General features: G+C 42.8%; 1 protein-coding gene across 1 annotated transcript; it reads left to right on the top strand.

Moving 5' to 3' along the window:
* The first annotated feature begins 674 nt into the window (after positions 1-674).
* LOC135089391 (uncharacterized) lies at positions 675-6,165 on the top strand. Its single transcript, XM_063984955.1, has 2 exons — positions 675-2,228; positions 2,401-6,165. Exons 1-2 carry the CDS (start codon positions 675-677, stop codon positions 6,163-6,165), a joined length of 5,319 nt encoding a protein of 1,772 aa, XP_063841025.1.
* Positions 6,166-21,595: the final 15,430 nt, after the last annotated feature.

The raw sequence follows: 21,595 nt of genomic DNA, 5'->3' as shown, positions 1-21,595 counted from the left end.
TGGTACGCCTCCGCCACTGGCTACCAGTCGTTGGACGCCTCCCAGCAGCAGCCCAGAGCAGACGGCGTGTTGCTGCAACGCGTAAGGCTGGGCTACTGCACCAGGGAACAGCTGTACGACGACTTTCGGGGGCAGGAGTGCGACCACTGCGGGAGGCACAGCCGCCACCCGCTAGTGCACTACCTACTGTCCTGTCCGGCCACCGCCGCCCTCAGACCAACGCCGCCACCACCGGCCCATCCTGTAGGCGGTGATCTCCTCAGCAGCCGCGAGGCCAGGGCTGCCCTCATCGTCCGCCACACGCCCACAGACTTGATGCTGCGAGTTCTCAGGGCAGCGCCCCCGCCCCGCTGAACAGGTCGCAGCTCCTTTCCTGACCGGCGAGCAGCACTCCTCGCCGCGCCACCGCACCGCCCACCACCGGGACCCAAGACTCCCCCACCTGCGGGCTGGTGCCCGCTTTGTGTATTATGTACATTCATGTATATTTTTTCCTTTGTGCAATATGTATATATGTATATGTTGACATAATACTCAATAAACCTTTAATAATTAATAATTAAATAAAGGTCAGTCACGACTGGGCCACGGTCGGGGTCGGACGTGGTCGCTGCCACGCTCCCTCTGACCTACCCTAAATACCACGTGTGTCGTTCCCGCCTCGTTCAATCGTCATGGCATTCAATAGTGACCAAGTGCTAGTGCTGAACAACGGTTCAGGGAAGAGGGCAAGAGCATCCTCTTCTTCAGCATCCCTAAAGTGCTCCACGCCCAAGAAAGCGGCCCGTAACCTGCTGGAGGACAGCAGCAGTGATGAGCGCTCACCGAAGCGAGCCACCCGCAGCCTCCAGCCTTCATGGCAGGAGGACAACGCTACCGAAGCGGACTGGGCCCCACTCGACCTCTCCGTTTTCAGCGACGTGGTGCAGCAGCAGCAGCAGGACGGGGGTGAGGAGCAAGGATGGACTACCGTCACGACCAGCCGAGCTCGCCGCCACCAGCCCCCGAGGCCCAAGTTCAAGCTGGGCAGCCTGGGCGAATACGAGAACTCTTACCGAGCCATCTCTGCCCTCGAGAGGGAGTATCCGACCCTTCGGATACAGGTAAGGGTTAATCTCAAGGGTGAGCACGTGGTCACGCCCAAGGACGAGGATTCCACGGCACTCCTGCGCCGCATCGCGGAGGAAGGAAACAGGGTGCTCCTCCTCGACCCAAGCGAAAAGAGGCACAAGGTGGTGCTGGAGCGCTACCCGCTCGACCTGCCTCTCGAGGCGGTAGAGGCTCACCCTCAGGTGACCTCCGCCCAGCGTCTGACCTCCAGGAGGGACAAGTTGCCCACGAGACAGGTGCTACTTGTGTGTGTGGGGCCGCCGCCCGCCAAGTTGGATCTCGGCTGCTGGGGCAGATACTCCCTGCGCCCCTACCAAGGTGAGCCTGTAAGATGTTACAGGTGCCAACGGTACAACCACCTGCAGGCGCGGTGCGAACATGCCGCCAGGTGCGGCGTGTGCAGCCTGCCCCACCCGACGGAGGAGTGCATCGCCCGCCATAAGGCCAACGAGGCAACCACCGCCAGGTGCCCCAACTGTGGGAAAAACCACCACGCGTGGAACCCCCAGTGCCCTGAGAGGCTCCGTAGGATGCCTCGTTCACGCCAGCAGCAACAACAGCAGTCTCAGGCGCCACCAAGGCGGCAACGTCGACGTCGCCATAAAGCGTCGCATGGGCAGCCCCGGCAACAGATCGCTCAGCCCCAGCAGCAACAGCATCCACCACGTGGCCAGCCAGGAAGGTCAGCGCGAGATCCCGTTGCACCCGCCCCACCTCCAGTCAGGTCAGCTTGGGTCCCGCGGCAGGCCCCCTCAGCCACCCCCCCACCCCCGTCCCAGCCAGCGGCAAGACCGGAAGAGATTAACCGGCAACCCCCTCACCGCCGACCCGAGGTACAGCCTCCAGCCATAGGCACGGAGAGCCGCACCCCCTCCGCCCACCCCTCCACTCGCTCAGGTAGCACCCCTACCAAGCATGCTCGAGCCAAGCCCCACCACCCGAGCAGCGGCACACAAGGGAGAGACCCTCCCGGCGACGCCCCCGCCCGTGCGGCGACAGGCCCAGCACCGACAACGGTGAGGAGGAGAGCCATGGTCCCGAGCGATCCTCTCCACGGGGTGCCCGCCTGTCTCAGCGAAGAAACCCGCGCGGTGGTCAACTGCCTCGTGGCGCGGATGGTGCAGTTGATGGCGGAGCTGCTTGCCAGCCCTGATCACGTCCCCGCTAGGCGGGACGATCTGGACGCGCTTCTCCGCCAGGAGACGGCCACAGCCATCTCTGAGTGCGGCCTCCTGCCACCACCGCTGAACTCGAGGGACCCACGTCTGTGCCCCTCCCTCCAACCACCAGACCTTCACCACCAACATGGAGAGGAGATATGCTGAGGGCGCCACCCACGCGGACCAGCCTGCAGGGCCCCCCAGGCTCAGAGTCCTGCAATGGAACGTGCAGGGCCTGCGACCCAAGAAACATCAAGTCCTACAGGCCGTCTTCGAGGAGCACCTTGACGTTGTGCTCCTCCAGGAAACACTGACGCCCGCCGACTTTGAATGGAGGGTGGCGGGCTACACCCTTCACTCGCTCCCCACAGCGGAGGGCACCCGAGGCTGTGCAGCGCTGGTGAGGAGCACAATCCCTCACCGCAGGGTTGCAGCCCCAGTCAACTGCGGGGACGGTGTGGAGGTCCTGGCGCTGGAGCTGCAGGTGGGAAGTCTCCCGCTCCTGGTATACAACGTATACAGGAGCCAGCGACACCAGCTGGAGGCAGGAGAGCTTCTCACCCTCGCCTCCCACTCCAGTCTCTTGGTTGCGGGCGACCTCAACGCCCACCACCCCATGCTACAGTCACCGTCCCCAGCCAACGAAACGGGCCGCCACCTGGCCGTGCTGCTCGAGGAAATCCCTCACGTGTGCCTTCTCAACACAGGGGAGGCCACCCACACCCGGGGAGGAAGGCTTGACCTCACGTTGGTCTCGAGTGACCTGGCGGCAGGCGCTACGTGGCAGGTGCACCCGACCCTCACCAGCGACCACTTTGCCACCCTCACCACCCTCCCAGTGGCCCCGCCGGTCCCACCCCGCCCGCCCCCACGCTGGAACATAAGGAGAGCGGACTGGACCAAGTTTCAGGCCTCTCTTGACGAGTGGTGGGCCGCCTATCAGCCGCCCGCCGACCTACATCAGCAGGAGAGGGACCTGACGACGGCCATCCAGACCGCAGCCGCCGCAGCCATCCCCAGGTGCACCCCGAGCCGCCGCCACCGGACAGACTGGTGGTACTACAACGAAGAGGTGCGCGAGCACAACCACCGTGTCAACCAGCACAGAAAACTGTACAAAAGGCGCCCCAACCCCAACAACCTAAGACTCCTACAGGATGTGGTGGCCCGCGCACGGCAGGTATCCCTGAGGGCCAGAGAGGCTAAGTGGCTGGAGTGGTGCGCCACTTTTAGCCACCACACGTCTCTAGGCCAGCTGTGGAGGAGCGTGAGGACAGCCTCCGGCGCTGCCCCGCCCCGCCCGCCCGCCCACCCGCACCCGCAGCAGGAGGCAGAGAGGCTTGCCACCATGTTCACCACGCGGAGCTCCAGTGACCAGCTTCCTCCCCAGACACAACGCATCCAGCAGCAGCTCCGACCACACCGCGACGAGGCTGTCAGGGAGGCGATGGAGGAAGCCGACGTGACTGACCAGCCCTTCTCCCTTCAAGAGCTGGAGCGGGCTAGGAGGAGAGGCCGCGACACGGCAGCGGGGGCGGACGGCGTGCCATACTCCATGTTGGCGCACGCTGGGCCGGCTGGGGACGCCGCGCTGTTGGCCACCATCAACGCCTCATGGATGGCGGGCTGTCTGCCGCCCGCGTGGAAGGAAGCCGACATTCAGCCGATTCCAAAGCCGAGGGAGCCCACCAAGATCAGACCCATCTCTCTCCTCAGCTGCACGGCCAAAACGGCTGAGAGGATGGTGCTCGCGCGGCTACAGTGGCGCGTGGGGCCCTCTCACCCACATGTGTTCGGCTACACCCGCGGAGTGAGCACGGCAGACAGCATCCTCGCCCTGCTGATCCAAATTGACCACCGCCCCGCCGTCATCGTCTTCATCGACCTCGAGAAGGCGTTCGAGCTAGCCAGCCCTCACGCCATCCTCGACGCACTCGTGCGGAAAGGGGTGCGAGGAAGGCTGCTGGCCTGGCTCCGCGACTACCTGCAGCGCCGCCGCGCCAGGGTTAGGTTCCAGGGCCTGAGGTCGACCTTCAAGGTACTTGAGAACGGGACGCCCCAGGGCGGCATCCTCAGCCTTCTACTGTTCAACCTGCTGATGGAACAGCTAGTGGCACTGCCTTTCCACGCTGGCACCGTCCTGCTGAGCTACGCCGATGACCTCGCCCTCGTCGTCACCGGAAGGGGCAACAAGCTCAGGAGGACGCAGCAGGCACTCGACCTCATCAGCGGGAAATGCCAGGACCTGGGGCTCAAGATCTCGGCAGAGAAGTCCCGGGCCATGATGGTGAAGGCGGCAGACCCAACCTGGCAGCTCCGCGTCCAGGGAGTTGAGCTGGCATGGACCAACTCCTACCAGTACCTCGGTGTGTGGGTGGACAAGCGGCTGTCCTTCACAGCCCACGCCGCCTACCTGAGGGAGAGGACGCAGTCTAGGCTGAACGTGATGCGGGCCATGACGCGAATCAGCGCGGGCGCCACTTTTTCCGTCCTGCGCCAGTACTACGTGCACGCTGTTCGCTCGCTGGTGGATTACAGCGCCCCCGTCCTCATAGCACTCTCTCCAAACCAGCAGGAGCGGATCGAGGTGCTACAAAACACCGCAATGAGGACCATGCTGGGGGCACCGAGGTGGTCCAGCGCATGCGTCATGCAGAGCGAGACCAGACTGGTACCCCTCACCACCAGGGTACAACAGATCACGGCCTGCCGCGTAGCGAGGGTGCTGCAGCGTGACGCGGAGGGAGTGACACAGAGGAGACTAAGGCTGGCGGGGACGCAGGGTGCCGAATCTCTCCGCCGCAACCCGTGGCTGCTGCAGTGCACGCTGGCTACCCACAACCTGGCTCGCATGGAGAACTGGCCACAGGCGGACCTCCCTGCCCCCACCTTCCGCGCCCCACCCCCGTGGGAGCCACCCGCGGCAGAGTTCTCCGCCACACAGCTGCCCGCCAGCAAGGCGCTCTGCGCCGTGGAGGAGATGCGGCAGCATGCCTTCATGGCCATGGCGCAGGTCACCGAGCCAGACAGTGTTGTGTACTACACCGACGGCTCGGCTGACCCTGACAGCGGAAGGACGGGCGCTGCTGCCATCACCAGAGGGGCCGAGGTGTGTGAGAGGACTCCCGACCACTGCTCCACCCTGCAGACAGAACTGGTGGCCATCCTGCTGGCCCTGGAGCACGCTCAACACCGGCGGGAGCGCACCGTGGTGCTCCACACCGACTCCAGAACGGGGCTACAGGCTCTACAACAACCGTATCCCAGCGACAACGTGGGCCTCGTCACCGCCATCCTGGGTAGCCTCCAGAGCCTCGCCGCGCAGGGGCGGCGGGTGAGGCTCAACTGGATACCCAGCCACGTGGGAGTACGAGGCAACGAGGCTGCTGACGCAGCCGCCAAGAGAGCTGCTAGTGGCCCCCAGGTGACAAGGCATGTGCCGCCCAGCCTGAGCCAAGTGAGGGCGCGAGCCAGGCTCGCCGCAACCAAGCGCGCCCGCCACACGCACCGGCAGCTGGAAACAAGGAAGAGACAGGCAGCTTGGTACGCCTCCGCCACTGGCTACCAGTCGTTGGACGCCTCCCAGCAGCAGCCCAGAGCAGACGGCGTGTTGCTGCAACGCGTAAGGCTGGGCTACTGCACCAGGGAACAGCTGTACGACGACTTTCGGGGGCAGGAGTGCGACCACTGCGGGAGGCACAGCCGCCACCCGCTAGTGCACTACCTACTGTCCTGTCCGGCCACCGCCGCCCTCAGACCAACGCCGCCACCACCGGCCCATCCTGTAGGCGGTGATCTCCTCAGCAGCTGCGAGGCCAGGGCTGCCCTCATCGTCCGCCACACGCCCACAGACCTGATGCTGCGAGTTCTCAGGGCAGCGCCCCCGCCCCGCTGAACAGGTCGCAGCTCCTTTCCTGACCGGCGAGCAGCACTCCTCGCCGCGCCACCGCACCGCCCACCACCGGGACCCAAGACTCCCCCACCTGCGGGCTGGTGCCCGCTTTGTGTATTATGTACATTCATGTATATTTTTTCCTTTGTGCAATATGTATATATGTATATGTTGACATAATACTCAATAAACCTTTAATAATAATTAAATAAAGGTAGAACTCAACTCAGAGCTCCGGACAGAGAGGAGCTGTGGAGAGCTGAGCTCTGGTTTTCCCTTCAAAACGCGGAGATCGCAGCTGACCGACCCCAGAGAGAGCACTTGCTCGAACACTCTCACGGCTTCCTGCCAAGTACCGGAGAGGCAGAAGCTCACTGAGCACACATTCTGGACCGAATAGACAGCGATAAAGGCGCCACTGTGTACCGGAGCTCTCCCTGACCGGTGAGAGCTCGCCCGGTGGGCGTCTCGCCATCCTCTCCCTTCCCTCTCCTTGCTCCCAGCCCCCTACATAGCCAGACCACGGTGAGCGGACCCAAGACGTCCCCGAGAGTGACCCTCGGGGGCTAGGGTGGACCCGCTGGATCTGACCTTGTAGGCTGCTGGGTTAGCCTCCTTCTTTATCTCATCTTACCATTTCCTTTTCCCTCCCTCAGAGGAAAACTGGATAGGGTTAGGTCGCGGGGCAGGGCCATTGCGACGGCTTCTAGGAGCCGGGTGGCTAAACTGCCCCTGCATAGGCAGGCATCTTCATTTATCTTTCCATTTTTAGCTGTGGTATTTTGTCGGGCTACGGCCCCCTTATAGGATTATTCTTCCCATGTAAGCATTTTTTTCATTCTGGAACAATGCCTAGAGTTAAAATAAAATCCCCAAACAGCAAGGACCCGAGAAGAACCAGCTGCCTCTTGGAAATACTCTCAAAGAATGGTGTATACATTACCAAGTTGATTCCATTATCGGACGGCTATAGTATAATCACGGGCTCAGAAGACGAACAAGACAAGATTTTCAAGCAAAAGACCGAAAACGAACTCAAAGGTGAAGGCTTTCAAACTATCACACCACCAGAACTCAAGGCAAGCAGATCTGTAATTATTCCAAGCACTGAAAATCACATCTACAAGAACAATGAAGCAGACATCCTTGAAGAAATCTATCAGAATAACACCTGGACCACGAATAGTATCGATTCTATTTTCAAATTCCCAAACTCAAGGACATTGAAAATTACATTCAAAGAGACTTCATATGCCAAGAAAGCCCAAACAGATGGCCTAAGACTATTTCAGATGAGCATCCCTCACTATAATATAAAACAAGAAGTATTTTACAATATCACCACTTGCTTCAGATGCTACGAATTAGAAGATCATTTCACAAACCAATGCAAAAAGCCAACAGACTACAAAATCTGTTCAGAATGTTCTTCCACCTCCCACACCTGGCGTGAATGTCTAAGCCTCAACAAAAAGTGCCTGAATTGCCAAGGAGCCCATCGCACCTTAGCAGCCAAATGCCCCATGCGGAAGGACATCATAAAAAATAAGAGAACAAACAGCAAGCAAAGCACAGCCACATACAGCCAAATTACAAAACAACAATTACAAACCCCCTCAAGCCAACAACCTAATACATCCTCACCAAACACACCACAACTAAGTAACGAAATGTATACCAAAATCTACACCTGCATCATGCACGCCCACATGCACAACCTGGGTGAACCTGGAAGCTACAACACTGAGCTAAACAACATGCTAGCTATGAACAGCTTGCCACAAATAAAAGCTCCTCCTAACCCTCCTTCTGCCAAAATAATAAACAAACTTCCTCAAGTAAACAGCACCTCACACACCCCAAATACCAATGACACAAACAACCTTCAGAATAATACTCCTGCACCACAATCCAACCAAAATGAAGAGTCAGTGCAGACAGACAACACAGTAGAAGAAGAAGCACATAAACCTCACCCAAGCAGCTCAATAAAACACAAATCAGACAGACACAGATCAAGATCTAGGAAACGAGGAAACACTAAAAAATAAAATAAAGTCTACAGAAATTGGACTAACAATCTTCACCCCAGAGAGCATTGGCCTTCCAGAATCAACCCTATCAGGAGATGAAATATTCGAGCTAATTTCAAACAAAACCTTCACTGCAAAAATAGAAAGCTATGACATAGACTATTTCAGAGTAATTGAAGCAATTAAAGATGAAAAAATAGAATACGTAAACTGCTTCAAAACAATTGCTGATGATCTGTACAAAAAACTAAGACCAGGGAGAGAAATGTTGCGTTCACCTCCAGACAGACAAGAAAAAATCAGGAAAAACTCACAATAGTTCATCATGTTAAACAACACTATAAAAGTAATCCAACATAATGTACTACACTGGAGAAAGCGTAAATTGGAATTTAGCAATACATACAGAGAACTAAACCCAGATATAATTCTGATAAACAGCCACTGCCAAACAAACAACACCCACATTAAAATCCCTGGCTACAGATGCTACCAAAAAAACACACTACAGACAGCAAGTGACGGAACAGCCATAGCAATAAAACATAATATCAAACACAAAGTCACCTCTGACTTCATATCTGACATAATAGCAATTCAAGTAGAAACACTCACAGGCCCGATAACTATAAGTACATTATACCAACCACCAAGTAGAGATTACATACCAACCCCCGATTTTACAAAACTCTTCAGAAAAAGACAGCCAGTTTACATGATAGCAGATTTAAATGCAAACCACCCTCTTTTTGGCTACAATCACACAAATACAAAGGGAAGCCAGCTTCAAAAAATGATAGACAATAGACTAATCCAACATGTCGGCCCTCACTTCCCGACCTTTTTTACTAGAAACCGAAGAACAAATCCAGACATAATCTTGTCAAACAACAGCACCTACCATAACTACCACATTACTCAGGGACCCATAACCACCAGTGATCACATCCCCATCATCATGACTATATCCTCCTCACCAATTCTTATTCCATCACCAGCAAGGAAAAACCTCAAAAAAGCAAACTGGGAAAATTTCAGCGAAGAAATTAACAACAACATGACAATTCCAAATCTTCAAGAAGCAAGTCTAGAAGAAATAGACCAAGAAATAGAAAAATGGTACAAAGTCACAAAAGATGCAATAGCCAATCACATACCCACAACTCACTTTAAGCAACTGCCTTCCCCAACACACAGTCACAACACAAAAAAGATTATAATCAGTTACAATACGATGAGACAACATGCAGAAACACACGGATGGACAAACCAACACTACACACACTACAAAATTCTACGTACAATTTTACAAGATACTATGACTCGAGAGGCAAATGAAAGTTGGAGCAACACAATAAAAAAGACAGCAGATGTTTACCGCGACCCAAAAACATTCTGGAAAAAAATCAAACTACTCTGCGGAGAATCAGAGCCTGAACCACATTACATACTTAATGGTAACAACAAAAAACTATATACACCAATTTCACAAGAAATAGAGCACAGAAAAATCTGGGAAAAGGTTTTTGGAGACGAAACCTCAGACACAGAATCAGACTCAAACACTGAAGATGATAATGACGAAAACAGACCTGATGTGCACGCCTTCCTAAGGGATAACTCATACAGAATAACCCCATTTAACACCGCAGACTACTGCCGCCTAAATACCACACCATTAGACCAAGAAATAACTCCTGAAGACGTGAACCATACAATAAAACAAAGTAAGAACACAGCCCCATGCTATAGTAATATAAATAAAATAATTTTAAACAAATTGCCCACAAAAGCAATACAATCGCTAACAAATATATTCAATGCTTCACTTTCATCAGGGTATTTTCCCGATATTTGGAAAAAAATCAATAATAAAACTTATTCCTAAAGCTGGCAAGAACCCACATAAACCAGAAAATTATAGACCCATATCCTTACTCGAAGTGCCTGGAAAAATCTTTGAGAGAATCATCAATTCAAGGATCAAACAATTTATGGAATTGCACAATAAATACAACAATAATCAATTCGGATTCAGAGCAAACAGGGGTACACTCCAAGCACTTGCATTAATAACCGAACAAATAGCACAAAACAAAAGTGATAAAGGACATTGTCAAGTAGTTCTCAGGGACATCTCGAAGGCCTTTGATAAAGTATGGCACTTAGGGTTAAAATATAAATTGCTACAACTAAACATCCCAATCACCATAGAAAAACTCCTTTGTGATTTCCTGGACGATAGATCAGCACAGATTAAAATAAAAAACTACACAGGGCAAATAATACACTTACATTCAGGAGTGCCACAAGGCAGCGTATTATCACCTACACTCTTTACCATATATACCAGTGACATTCCTCAACCAAGACATGGAATCAACATAGCATATGCAGACGACATCACGCAGATAACAGGTTACCCAGGAAAATCCAAAAACATGATTAAACTCATAACAGAAAGAGAAATTAAGACTGTAAATGAATTTGAGAGAAAATGGAAAATCAAGACAAATATCAACAAATTTACCCCACTACACATAGCCAGCAAAAAAAAGACACCATTAAATATAGACGGGAAGATTATACAATTCTGTGAAGAAGGAACAAGCCTAGGCCTCACAATATCAAATGCCTATATTTCCCATGTAAAAAAGAGAAAAGTAAAAGCAGATGTTGCCCTAAATAAACTATACAGGCTAAAAGGACTCCCAGATAAAATAAAAACTCACTTGGTTAAAGCATTAATTATACCCATACTGCAGTACCCACCTGTTCCCCTACATGCAGTGAGCGACAGCCAACTTAGCATACTGCAAAAAATACAAAACAAAGCTCTGAGATTCGCCACAAACCAATATTATCCATACACAATGACTACCGAAGGAATACATATGCACACCAATACTAAGCCACTAAACATTTTTCTACAGGAACAAGCACAAAAAATCTGGCTATCCTTGGAACGCATGCAAAACGACACCTACCTAAAACTTATAGAAAATAAAACACACATACAAAAATATCATAGATTCTACCCCAGTAGCTTAGAAAAAATACAACAACCAATCTCACCTAAATACAAATAATATCAAAATCAACTGCCTCAGACCCACTCCCTGTAATACACACCAACAAGTGCTTACTCGGTGGGATATGCGCGCGTTCCCAGGACTCTCCACTTCCATTCCGCGCCCTGAGTCGCCGGGACGGGACGTGTAGTCAGTTCAGTGTGGTTGGGAACGGTCCCACAACGTACGAGTATATCTTTCCCCGTCTCGGCGAGGGGTTTGGCTCCGGTCGTTGCTTGCTGCAAAAAAAAAAAAAAAAAAAAAAAAAAAATAGAAATTATCCATACAAACAACAGACACACGAATACTCACATTAATACATGAAACAACATAAACATTTGCAATACACTACTCACACGACAATGACTTACAGCGTAGTACCACACTTGCACGAACAAGTACACAGATACACTTATAACACCTCCACTCACACAAGCACATCCCAGACAACAAAATTAACCTTCTAGGCTGGGGAGTCTAAACCTAGATACATAAATGAAGAAGCGAGCCACACAAACCAACATTATGTAGTCACAAAAATAGCAACGTGGTTTGCCCACAAACTTTTATCTCTTACTTTCCTTCTTTTATTTCTTACCTTTTCCTTCAGCAATAAACACTCTTAAATTACTTCACCCATCTTTACTTTACTTAGTTCAGTTCAATAAAGGTAGAGAGAGTTTAACCAGTCTCACCCATCTTTACTTTACTTAGTTCAGTTCAATAAAGGTAGAGAGAGTTTAACCAGTCTAACAAGTGGCTATAAATACAACCTTAGCTGGTGAACAAAAAGAGTTAAGAGATTAAAGGACTTGTAACTGCTGACGGTTACCTGTCGGTTTTCTCTTCTCTATCTCTGGCGAGTTAAGAGATTAAAGGACTTGCAACTGCTGACGGTTACCTGTCGGTTTTCTCTTCTCATATTCCTGGCGGCTTCCAACTAGATCACTAGAACATAACGGATATAAACAATTACCGACCAATTTCTATCTATTATAATAGATAATAATAGATAATAACCTTTTAGTTAAACAACAACACGGTTTTAGGAGTCAGCATTCAACTGAAACGGCTATTTTACAATTCGTAAGCAATGTTTATAAATGCTTGGAGGAGAAACATTTGTTATTGGCGTCTTTATTGACTTATCTAAAGCAATTGATACCATTGATCACAATATATTGCTTTACAAATTAAACTACATAGGAATCAGAGGAGTCACACACAGGCTATTTCAGAACTACTTGAATAATAGAAGACAAAGTGTGTACTGTAATAAAAAAAAATATTCGACAATTAAACAAATAAGTAAAGATGTACCACAAGGTACAGGTATAGGGCCTATACTTTTTCTAATATACATAAATGATATAATTAATGCTAGTTCTAAAACTGAATTTACTATTTATGCTGATGACACTACCTTATTAATGAAAGATGTGAATATTGATACATTGCATGAAACTGTAGCTAGTGAGTTAAGTAATATCGATCTTTGGATTAAATCAAATAACTTGAAACTTAATGTTAACAAAACAAATTACATATTCTTTCAAAATAGGTCTATAAAGCATGTTTTTCCTACTGTATTGTTAAATGGTGAAAAATTAGCCCAAGTCCATGCTACCAAGTTTCTAGGTGTTAAAGTTGATGGAAATTTAAACTGGAAAATATATATTAATGGCGTTTGCTTAAAGATTTAAAAAATAACTGGTATCTTATATAAAATTCGTCATAATTTAACTGAGGAAGCTAAGATGAGCATATACTATACTCTTTTTTATCCACATATTACATATTGTCTTTCGTTATGGGCTAGTACTTGGCCTTCATTCTTAAATAAATTATCTTTTTCACAAAATAAATTCCTCCGATGTATTTTCCATAAAAAGAAATTTGATTCAACTGATGAAATATACCAATCTAGAAAAATTCTTAAAGTGTCTTCAATACATAAATACTTCACTTTGTTATTGATTTTTAAAACAAATGGTCCTAATTCAGTGTTCAAATTTAGAGAGTAATAATGTAAATTATTACTCAGGACTAAACTATTTAAAAATGTGTTATAAATTTTAGTCCAGAATTTTGCAGTAGTCTCCCTCATGATATAAAAATCCTGCTTAGAGGAAGTAATTTAATTAAATTTAAAAAGGAAATAAAAACTTATCTGTTACATGTACAAACCTAGATACACCATAATTATTTCATGAATTTGGTAGGATAATGTTTTCATTGTAATTGTCATGATGGTTGAGCTCCTGTTGTATTCTGACTTACATTGTATGTTTTGTCAAATTTACCCATTTACTTTGATTTTGATATTGTACTCATTACTATTATACTACATTACATTGCATTAGCAAGGTCTTCTTATGCTTGATCACCTTGCAACAATTTGTTATTTAATCTATCCTAAAAATTGTCTGTCTTAGGAGTTACGACTCGACAGACTGTGCCAAGCAATATGTTTGTTATGTCTTCACATATCTGTAAACGTAAATAATGGCAATAAATTTACTTTATTTTACATACTTTACTTTACCTAAAAGACATTATGACGTTTCGTTTCCCAATATAGAGTGCATTCTATGCATTTAAGCGTTTTGTTCCTAAAAACGCTGAAAAAAAAAAAACATTGAATACACATTGGTATGATCGTTTAGTTTCACCATGTAAAATGTTTTACATGCATTTTGGCGTTTTGGTGCTAAGAATGTGAAAAAAAATAAACACCAAAAACACGTTTTTGATAATTTAGTTTTGTTTCTCCATATAGAACGCGTTTCACACGTTTTATCATTTAAAAAAAAAAAAAACACTTTTCTGGTAAAATAATCTTATTTCACCATGGGAACTTTACACGCCTTTTTTTTTCTTCTGCACATAACAAGCTAAAAATTACCTAAAATGCAAATTTTTACTATTTTTTTTTCATAAAACATTTTTCGATACGTTTTAGCGTTTTGGTACGTAAGAAGCTCAAAAGCACCCAAAAGACACGTTTTTCGTAATGTTTTGTATTCCCGAAAAGGGTGAGTTCAACGCGTTTTTCTTTTTTTTTTCGTTTTGGTGCCTGAGACGCTGAAAAAAAAAAAAAATGAGAAGAATTGTATCGAGTAATGTCGTTTCCTTTCCCCATATGAAGCGCTTTGCATGTGTTTTGTTGTTTTGGTACCTAACAATTCGACAAACAATCAATACACATGTTTTCGGTAATGTTATTCTGTTTTTTTTTTTTTTCCATATAAAACCTATTAACGCGATTTTAGAGTTTTGATACCTAACAATCTCAAAAGCACTCATAATACACGTTTCTCGTAATGTCCTTTCGTTTCCCCCTATCAGGTAATTTAGATGCATTTTGGCGTTTTGGTACTTAACAATATAAAAAAAATAAAGTAGTTTTTGGTAATGTTCTTCTGTTTCTCCCTTTTAAGTGCCTTACACGCGTTTTAGTATTCGTACCTGAGAAGCTAAGAAACACTTATAATACATGTTTCTTATAATATAGGTTTGTTTCATTTATCGGATTCTTTGCATGCATTTTTGGCTTTTTTCTACGTTAGAAGTTCAAAAACACTGAAAATTCATGATTTTTGGTAATGTTATTCCGTTTGTCCGTAAAGGGTGTTTTGCATGCGTGTAAGCGGTTTGATATAGAAGAAGCTAAAAAACATACAAAAGTCACGTTTTTGTTAATATTTTGTTAATGCTTTCTATGCTTTTTAGCGTTATGGTTCCTAATAGAATCAAAAGCTCAAAATATACGTTTCTGATAATACAAGTTTTTCGTAACGTTGCTCTGTTTCTCTCTACAATTAAAAGACATGTTTCTGATAATGTAGTTCCTTTTCTCCCATATACAGTGCTCTGCATGCATTTTGGCGCTTTTGTACCTAACAATGTGAAAAAACATTCAAAACAAACGTTTTTGGGAATATTCTGTTCCTTCATGTAGAATGCTTTTGACGCAGTGTAGAGTTTTGGTACTTAAGGAGCTCAAAAACACTCGCAAAACACGTTTCTCGTAATGTCTTTTCGTTTCTCCGTATAGTGTGCTATGTATGCATTTTAGCGTTTTGATAAATAAGAATGTAAAAACACTCAAAAAGGCGTTTTTTTTTTTTTTCTATTTCTCCATATAAAGTCCTATTTACACGTTTTACCGTAGTTCAGAAACACTTGTAATACACGTTTCTTGTAATATCGTTTGGTTTCCAATATAGGTGACTTTACATTTTGGCATTTTTGCACGTAAAAAGCTCAAAACTCTCTGAATATGCACGTTCTATTCTGTTTTATTCTGTTTGTTTCTGCATAGAGGATATTTTGCGTGCGTTCTAGCATTATGGTACGTAGGAAGATCAGAATTATGCTTTTCATTCATTTTACCATTTTGTGCATAAACCGCTGAGAAACACTGAAAAGGAAACTTTGAGTAATGTCGATTCGTTTCTCTATAAAAAGTGTTTTGCATACATTTTGGCGTTTTGGTACCTAACAATGTGAGAAACACACAAAACACATTTTTTGGAATGTTGTTTAGTTTCTTCATATTGAATGCTGTTCATTCGTTTCCGCGTTTCGTTACCTACTCATAATACACCCATATGCTAATTACGTTTTTTCACCCTACAGTGTACTTTGAATGCATTTTGCCGTTTTTGTACCTAACAAGCTGAAAACACTGAAAATATATATTTTTGGTAATGTTATTCTGTTTTAAGTAAAAAAAAAAACTGGAAAGAGAAGTTATTTGGATATGTTTTGTTTTCCCACATAGCATGTGGGAAATGCATGCATAGCATGTTTTCCATGCTCATTAGCGTTTTGGTACCTAGTACGCTTATAAACACTCAGAAGACGTGTTCCTGGAAATCTTATTTCCTTTGCATGCATAGGGAGCTTTGCTTGCATTTTTGCGATTTGGTACCTGAGAATATGGAACACACTCAAAATACACGTTTTTGGTAATGTCGATTTGCTTCTCTATATAGAGTGTTATTCATGTGTTTTAGTTATTTGGTACCTAATAAGCTCAAAACTCTAATACACGTTTCCCCATATAGGGTATTTTGCATGCATTTTGGCGTTTTACTTCTTAACAAACTTTAAAACATTCACAATACTTGTTCTTGATAGTGTTATTATGTATCTCAATAAAAGATGATTTGCATGCGTTTTAGCGTTATGGTATGTGAGTAGCTCAAAAACACTGAAACGAGACGCTTTTTATAATGTTTTGTTTTCAAGTATAGGGTGCTTTCCATGTTTTTTTTTTTTTTAGCTTTTTCGTGGCTAACACGCTCATGAACATTTAAAAAATACGTTTTTGAAAATCTCGTTCCCTTCTCGTAGGTTTCTATTCATGTGTTTTAGCGTTTTGGTATCTAAGAATCTCAAAATCTCTCATAGTACACTTTTCTCGGAATGACTTTTCGTTTCCCAATATATTCGTATTTTCGTAGTCTGCATGCATTTATTCGTTTTTCTGCGTAAAATGGCCAAAACACTCAAAATATTTATTTTTGTTAATTCTATTGTTTCTCCAAGAAAGTATTTTACATGAATTTTGGCGTTTGGGTATATATGTAGCTTAGAAACACCGAAAAAAATGCGTGTTTTTAATGTTTTGTTTTCCCATATGTGCTGCTTTCAATTTATTTATTTTTTTTTTATGCAAAACATGTTCATACACTCACAATATACATTTCTCGAAATATTCCCATATAGAGTGTTTTTCGTGCATTTTGAAGTTTTGGTACCAAACAATGTGAGATACACTCAAAATACACTATTTGGCAATGTTCTTCTGTTTCTCCATATATACTGCTATTCATGCACTTTTGAATTTTGCCACCTAAGAAGCTCAAAAACACCCATAATACACTTCTCGTAATGTCCTTTCGTTTTTCATTATAGGGTACTTTTCATGCATTTTGGCGTTTTTGTACGTAACAAGCTCAAACACATTCAAAATACTTGTTTTGTTAATGTTATTGTGTATCTGTAAAAAGGGTGTTTTGCAAGCGTTTTATGGTTTGGTACGTAAGTAGCTAAAAAGCACTCAAAAGACGTTTTTCGTAATGTTGTTTCTTTTTCGTTATATAGGATGTTTTCTTTACTTTTTAGAGTTTTGGTGTCTAACACGCTTATTTCAATTCAATAAGATATGTTTATGGATATGTCGTTTATTTTTTATTTATTTATTTTTTTCTCTCCTTATAGAGTGCTTTCCATCCAATTTTGCGTTATGGCACCTTATAAAGTGAAATACATTTTTTTCTGTCTTTATCTCTATATATATAGAGTGCTATTAATGCTTTTTACTTTTGGGTACCTAATAAGATAAAAAAAAAACATTCATAATAAGCGTTTCTAGTACTGTCTTTTTAAGTCATGGATGCATTTTTGTGTTTTTGTACGTAACAGTATCAAAAACACTCAAATTACAATAGCTTCCTATTGATGTGTTTTAGCGTTTTGGAATCTCAAAAAAATGTTTCTCTTCGTGTCTTTTCATTTCCGAGTACTTTCCATGTATTATAGTATTTTTTCTCCTTAACAAGCTCAAAAAATTCTCGTTTTGGTAGTTATACTGTTTCTCTGTGAAGTGTGTTTTGCATGCGTTTTAGCGTTTTGGTACGTAAATTGCTTAAAAACATTGAAAAGAGACGTTTTTGGTAATATATGGTTTTCTTATATAGGTTATTTCAAATGCTTTTTAGCGTTTTGTTGCCTAACACGATCATAAACACAAAAGACACGTTTATTGCAATGTTCTTTCCTTTCCATATATATATATATATATATATATATATATACAAAATGCACGGAAAGCACCGTATATAGATATATATATATATATATATATATATATATATATATATATATATATATATATATATATATATATATATATATATATATATATATATATATATATATATATATATATATATATATATATATATATATATATATATATATATATATATATATATATATATATATATATATATATATATATATATATATATATATATATATATATATATATATATATATATATATATATATATATATATATATATATATATATATATATATACACAAAATGCACGAAAAGTACCGTGTATATATATATATATATATATATATATATATATATATATATATATATATATATATATATATATATATATATATATATATATATATATATATATATATATATATATATATATATATATATATATATATATATATATATATATATATATATATATATATACGGTGCTTTTCGTGCATTCTGGCTTTTTCGTATTTAACAATAACAAATACACTCAAAATTCATATTTTTTGTTGATGTTCTGTTTCTCCACATAAAGAGCTGTTCATGCGTTTTAGCGTTTTGATACTTAGGAAACTCAAAAACACTCATAATACACCTTTATTGTGATGTCTTTTCGTTTCCATGTATAGGTTATTTTTCATGTATTCTGGCGCTTTTGTACGTAACAGTCTCAAAAACACTCAAAATGCTTGTTTTTGGTAATGTTACTCTGTTTCTCTATAAAGTGTGTTTTGCATGTGTTATAGCGATTTAAAAAAAAAAATACTTTCTTGGTATTGTTGTTTTGTTTTCCTATATTATATTGCTTTCCAGGTTTTATAGCGTTTTATTGTTCAACATGCACAAATACATATAAAAGATACGTTTCTTGTAATGTCGTTTTTTTTTTTATTTAGGGGATTGCGGGCATTTTCTCGTTTTGTTACGTAACAATGTAAAAAACTCAAAATACACGCATTTGGTACGTTGGTTTTGTACGTGGTTGTTCTGTTTCTCCATATAGAGTGTTGTTAATAAGTTTTCCTGTTTTGATACCTATGGAGCTCAAAAACATGTTTCACGTAATATACTTTCGTTTTCCCATATAGATTATTTTGCATGCATTTTGGAGTTTTGCACGCAACAAGCTCAAAACACTCAAAACACTTATTTTTGGTTATGTTATTGTGTTTCTCCATAAAAGGTGTTTTGCGTGCGGTTTAGCGTTTGGTACGTAACTAGCTCAAAATCTCTCAAAAGACACGTTTTTGGGAATGTTTTGGAATATAGAGTGCTTTGCAATCATTTTGGCGCTTTCGGAACTAACATTGTGAAAAATACTCAAAAGAAACGTCTTTGGTAATGTTTTGTTTCTCCATATAGCGAAATATTGACGCATCTTAGAGTTTTGGTAATTAAGAACCTCAAAACACAATACACCTTTCTGGTAATATCCTTTCGTTTCCACATACAGTGTGCTTTCCATGAACTTGGCGTTTTGGTACGTAACATTATAAAAACTCTCAAAATAGACATTTTTAGCAATGTTGTTTTGTTTCTCCATGTAAAGTGCTCTTCAAGCGTTTTAACGTTTTTGTACCTAAGAAGATCAGAAACACTTGTAATATCGTTTTAATATCGTTGTAATATCGTTTCGTACGTAGAAACTCAAAAACACTGAAAAATATACGTTTTTGGTAATGTTATTCAATTTCTCCATAAATGGTGCTTGCATGGATTTTTGCGTTTTCGTACGTAAGAAGCTCAAAAAACACTCAAAAAACACGTTTTTCTTTACGGACACTCAAAAGACATGTTTTTGGTTATTCCTATACTTTTTTTTTTACCGTTTTGGTGCCTAAAACGATGAAAAACAGTAAAATAGGCAAGTTTCTGGCAGTGTCTTTTCGTTTCCCCATTGAAAGTTCTTTGCATGCATTTTGGACCTTTGGTACCTATATGAAAAACACTCAAAAAATGGGTATTTGATAGTATTGTTCTGTTTCTACATATAGAGAGTTATTCACGCGGTTTAAAGTTTTGTTACCTATGGTCAATAACACTTATAATAAACGTTTCTGGTAATTACGTTTTGTTTCACAGTATCGGGTATTTTGCATGCATTCTCACATTTTTGTACCTAATAAGCTCCAAATTACTCAAAATACACATTTTCGTTAGTGTTATTCTGTTTGTCCATATAGGGTGTTTCGCATGCTTTTAACGCTTTGATACCTAAGAAACTCAAAAAGACCCAAAATATGCGCTTTTCGTTTTTTTTTTCATATAGTTATTCACGTTTTTTTTTTTATTCCCAAGAAGCTCAAAACAATAAAATAACACGTTTCTGGAAGTATCGTTTTATTTCCCCTTTTCTCTTTTTTTTTTTTTTTTTAGCGTTTTGGTACCTAACACTCAAAAACACTCAAAGTAAAAGTTTTAATCTTTTTTTTCTCCATATAGAGTGCTATTCGCTCATTTTTGCATTTGGGTATGTAAGAAGCTAAAAAACACTTATTATACACAACTCTCATAATGTCCTTTCGTTTGCTCATATAGAGTGGTTTGCATGCGTTTTTGATAACGTTGTTCTGTTCAAATGGTGTTTTGCATGCATTTTGGCGTTTTGTTACTTAACAAGGTGAAAACACTTAAAACACGTTTTTTGTATTATTGTTCTCTTTCTTCATATAAAGTGTAGCTCAAAAAATTCGTTTCGCATCATAGGGTACTTTGCATGCATTTTGGCGTTTTTATAAGTAAGAAATTCAAAAACATAAAAAAATCGCGATTTTGGTAATGTTTTTATTTTTGTCCATGAAGGGTATTTTGCATGCATTTGAGTGTTTTACTATGAACGAAGCTTTAAAAGACACACACACACACACACACACACACACACACACACACACACACACACACACACACACACACACACACACACACACACACACACACACACACACACAAAAAAAAGTTTTTTTTAATGTTGATTTTTATTCCCGATTAGGTTCCACACTTTTCTGGTAATGCCATTTCATTTCCCACATAGATTGCTTTGCATGCATTTTGTCGTTTTGTTACCTAACAATATATAAAAAAAAAATAAAATACACGTTTTTCGTAATGTTGTTTTGTTTCTTCATAATGGATGCTATTCACACGTTTTAGCATTTCGGTACCTAAGAATCTTAAAAAAACACTTATAATATACGTTTCTGATAATATCGTTTTGTTTCATGATATAGGGTAATTTTCATGCATTTTGACGTTGTGGAACCTAACATTGTGCAATACTCTCCAAAATGTTATTCATGCGTTTTAGCGTTTTGGTACGTAAGAACCTCAAAAACACTCATAATACACATTTACCGTAAAGTCTTTTAATTTTCCCATATCGTGTACTTTACATGCATTTTGGCTTTTTTATATGTAACAACCTCAAGAACGCTCAAAATACTTGTTTTTTGGTTATGTTATTTTGTTTCACC

The sequence above is a fragment of the Scylla paramamosain genome, chromosome 32, assembly GCF_035594125.1.
Source record: "Scylla paramamosain isolate STU-SP2022 chromosome 32, ASM3559412v1, whole genome shotgun sequence".
Taxonomy (NCBI): Eukaryota; Metazoa; Arthropoda; class Malacostraca; order Decapoda; family Portunidae; genus Scylla; species Scylla paramamosain.
This window is presented reverse-complemented; position numbering and strand designations above follow the sequence as displayed.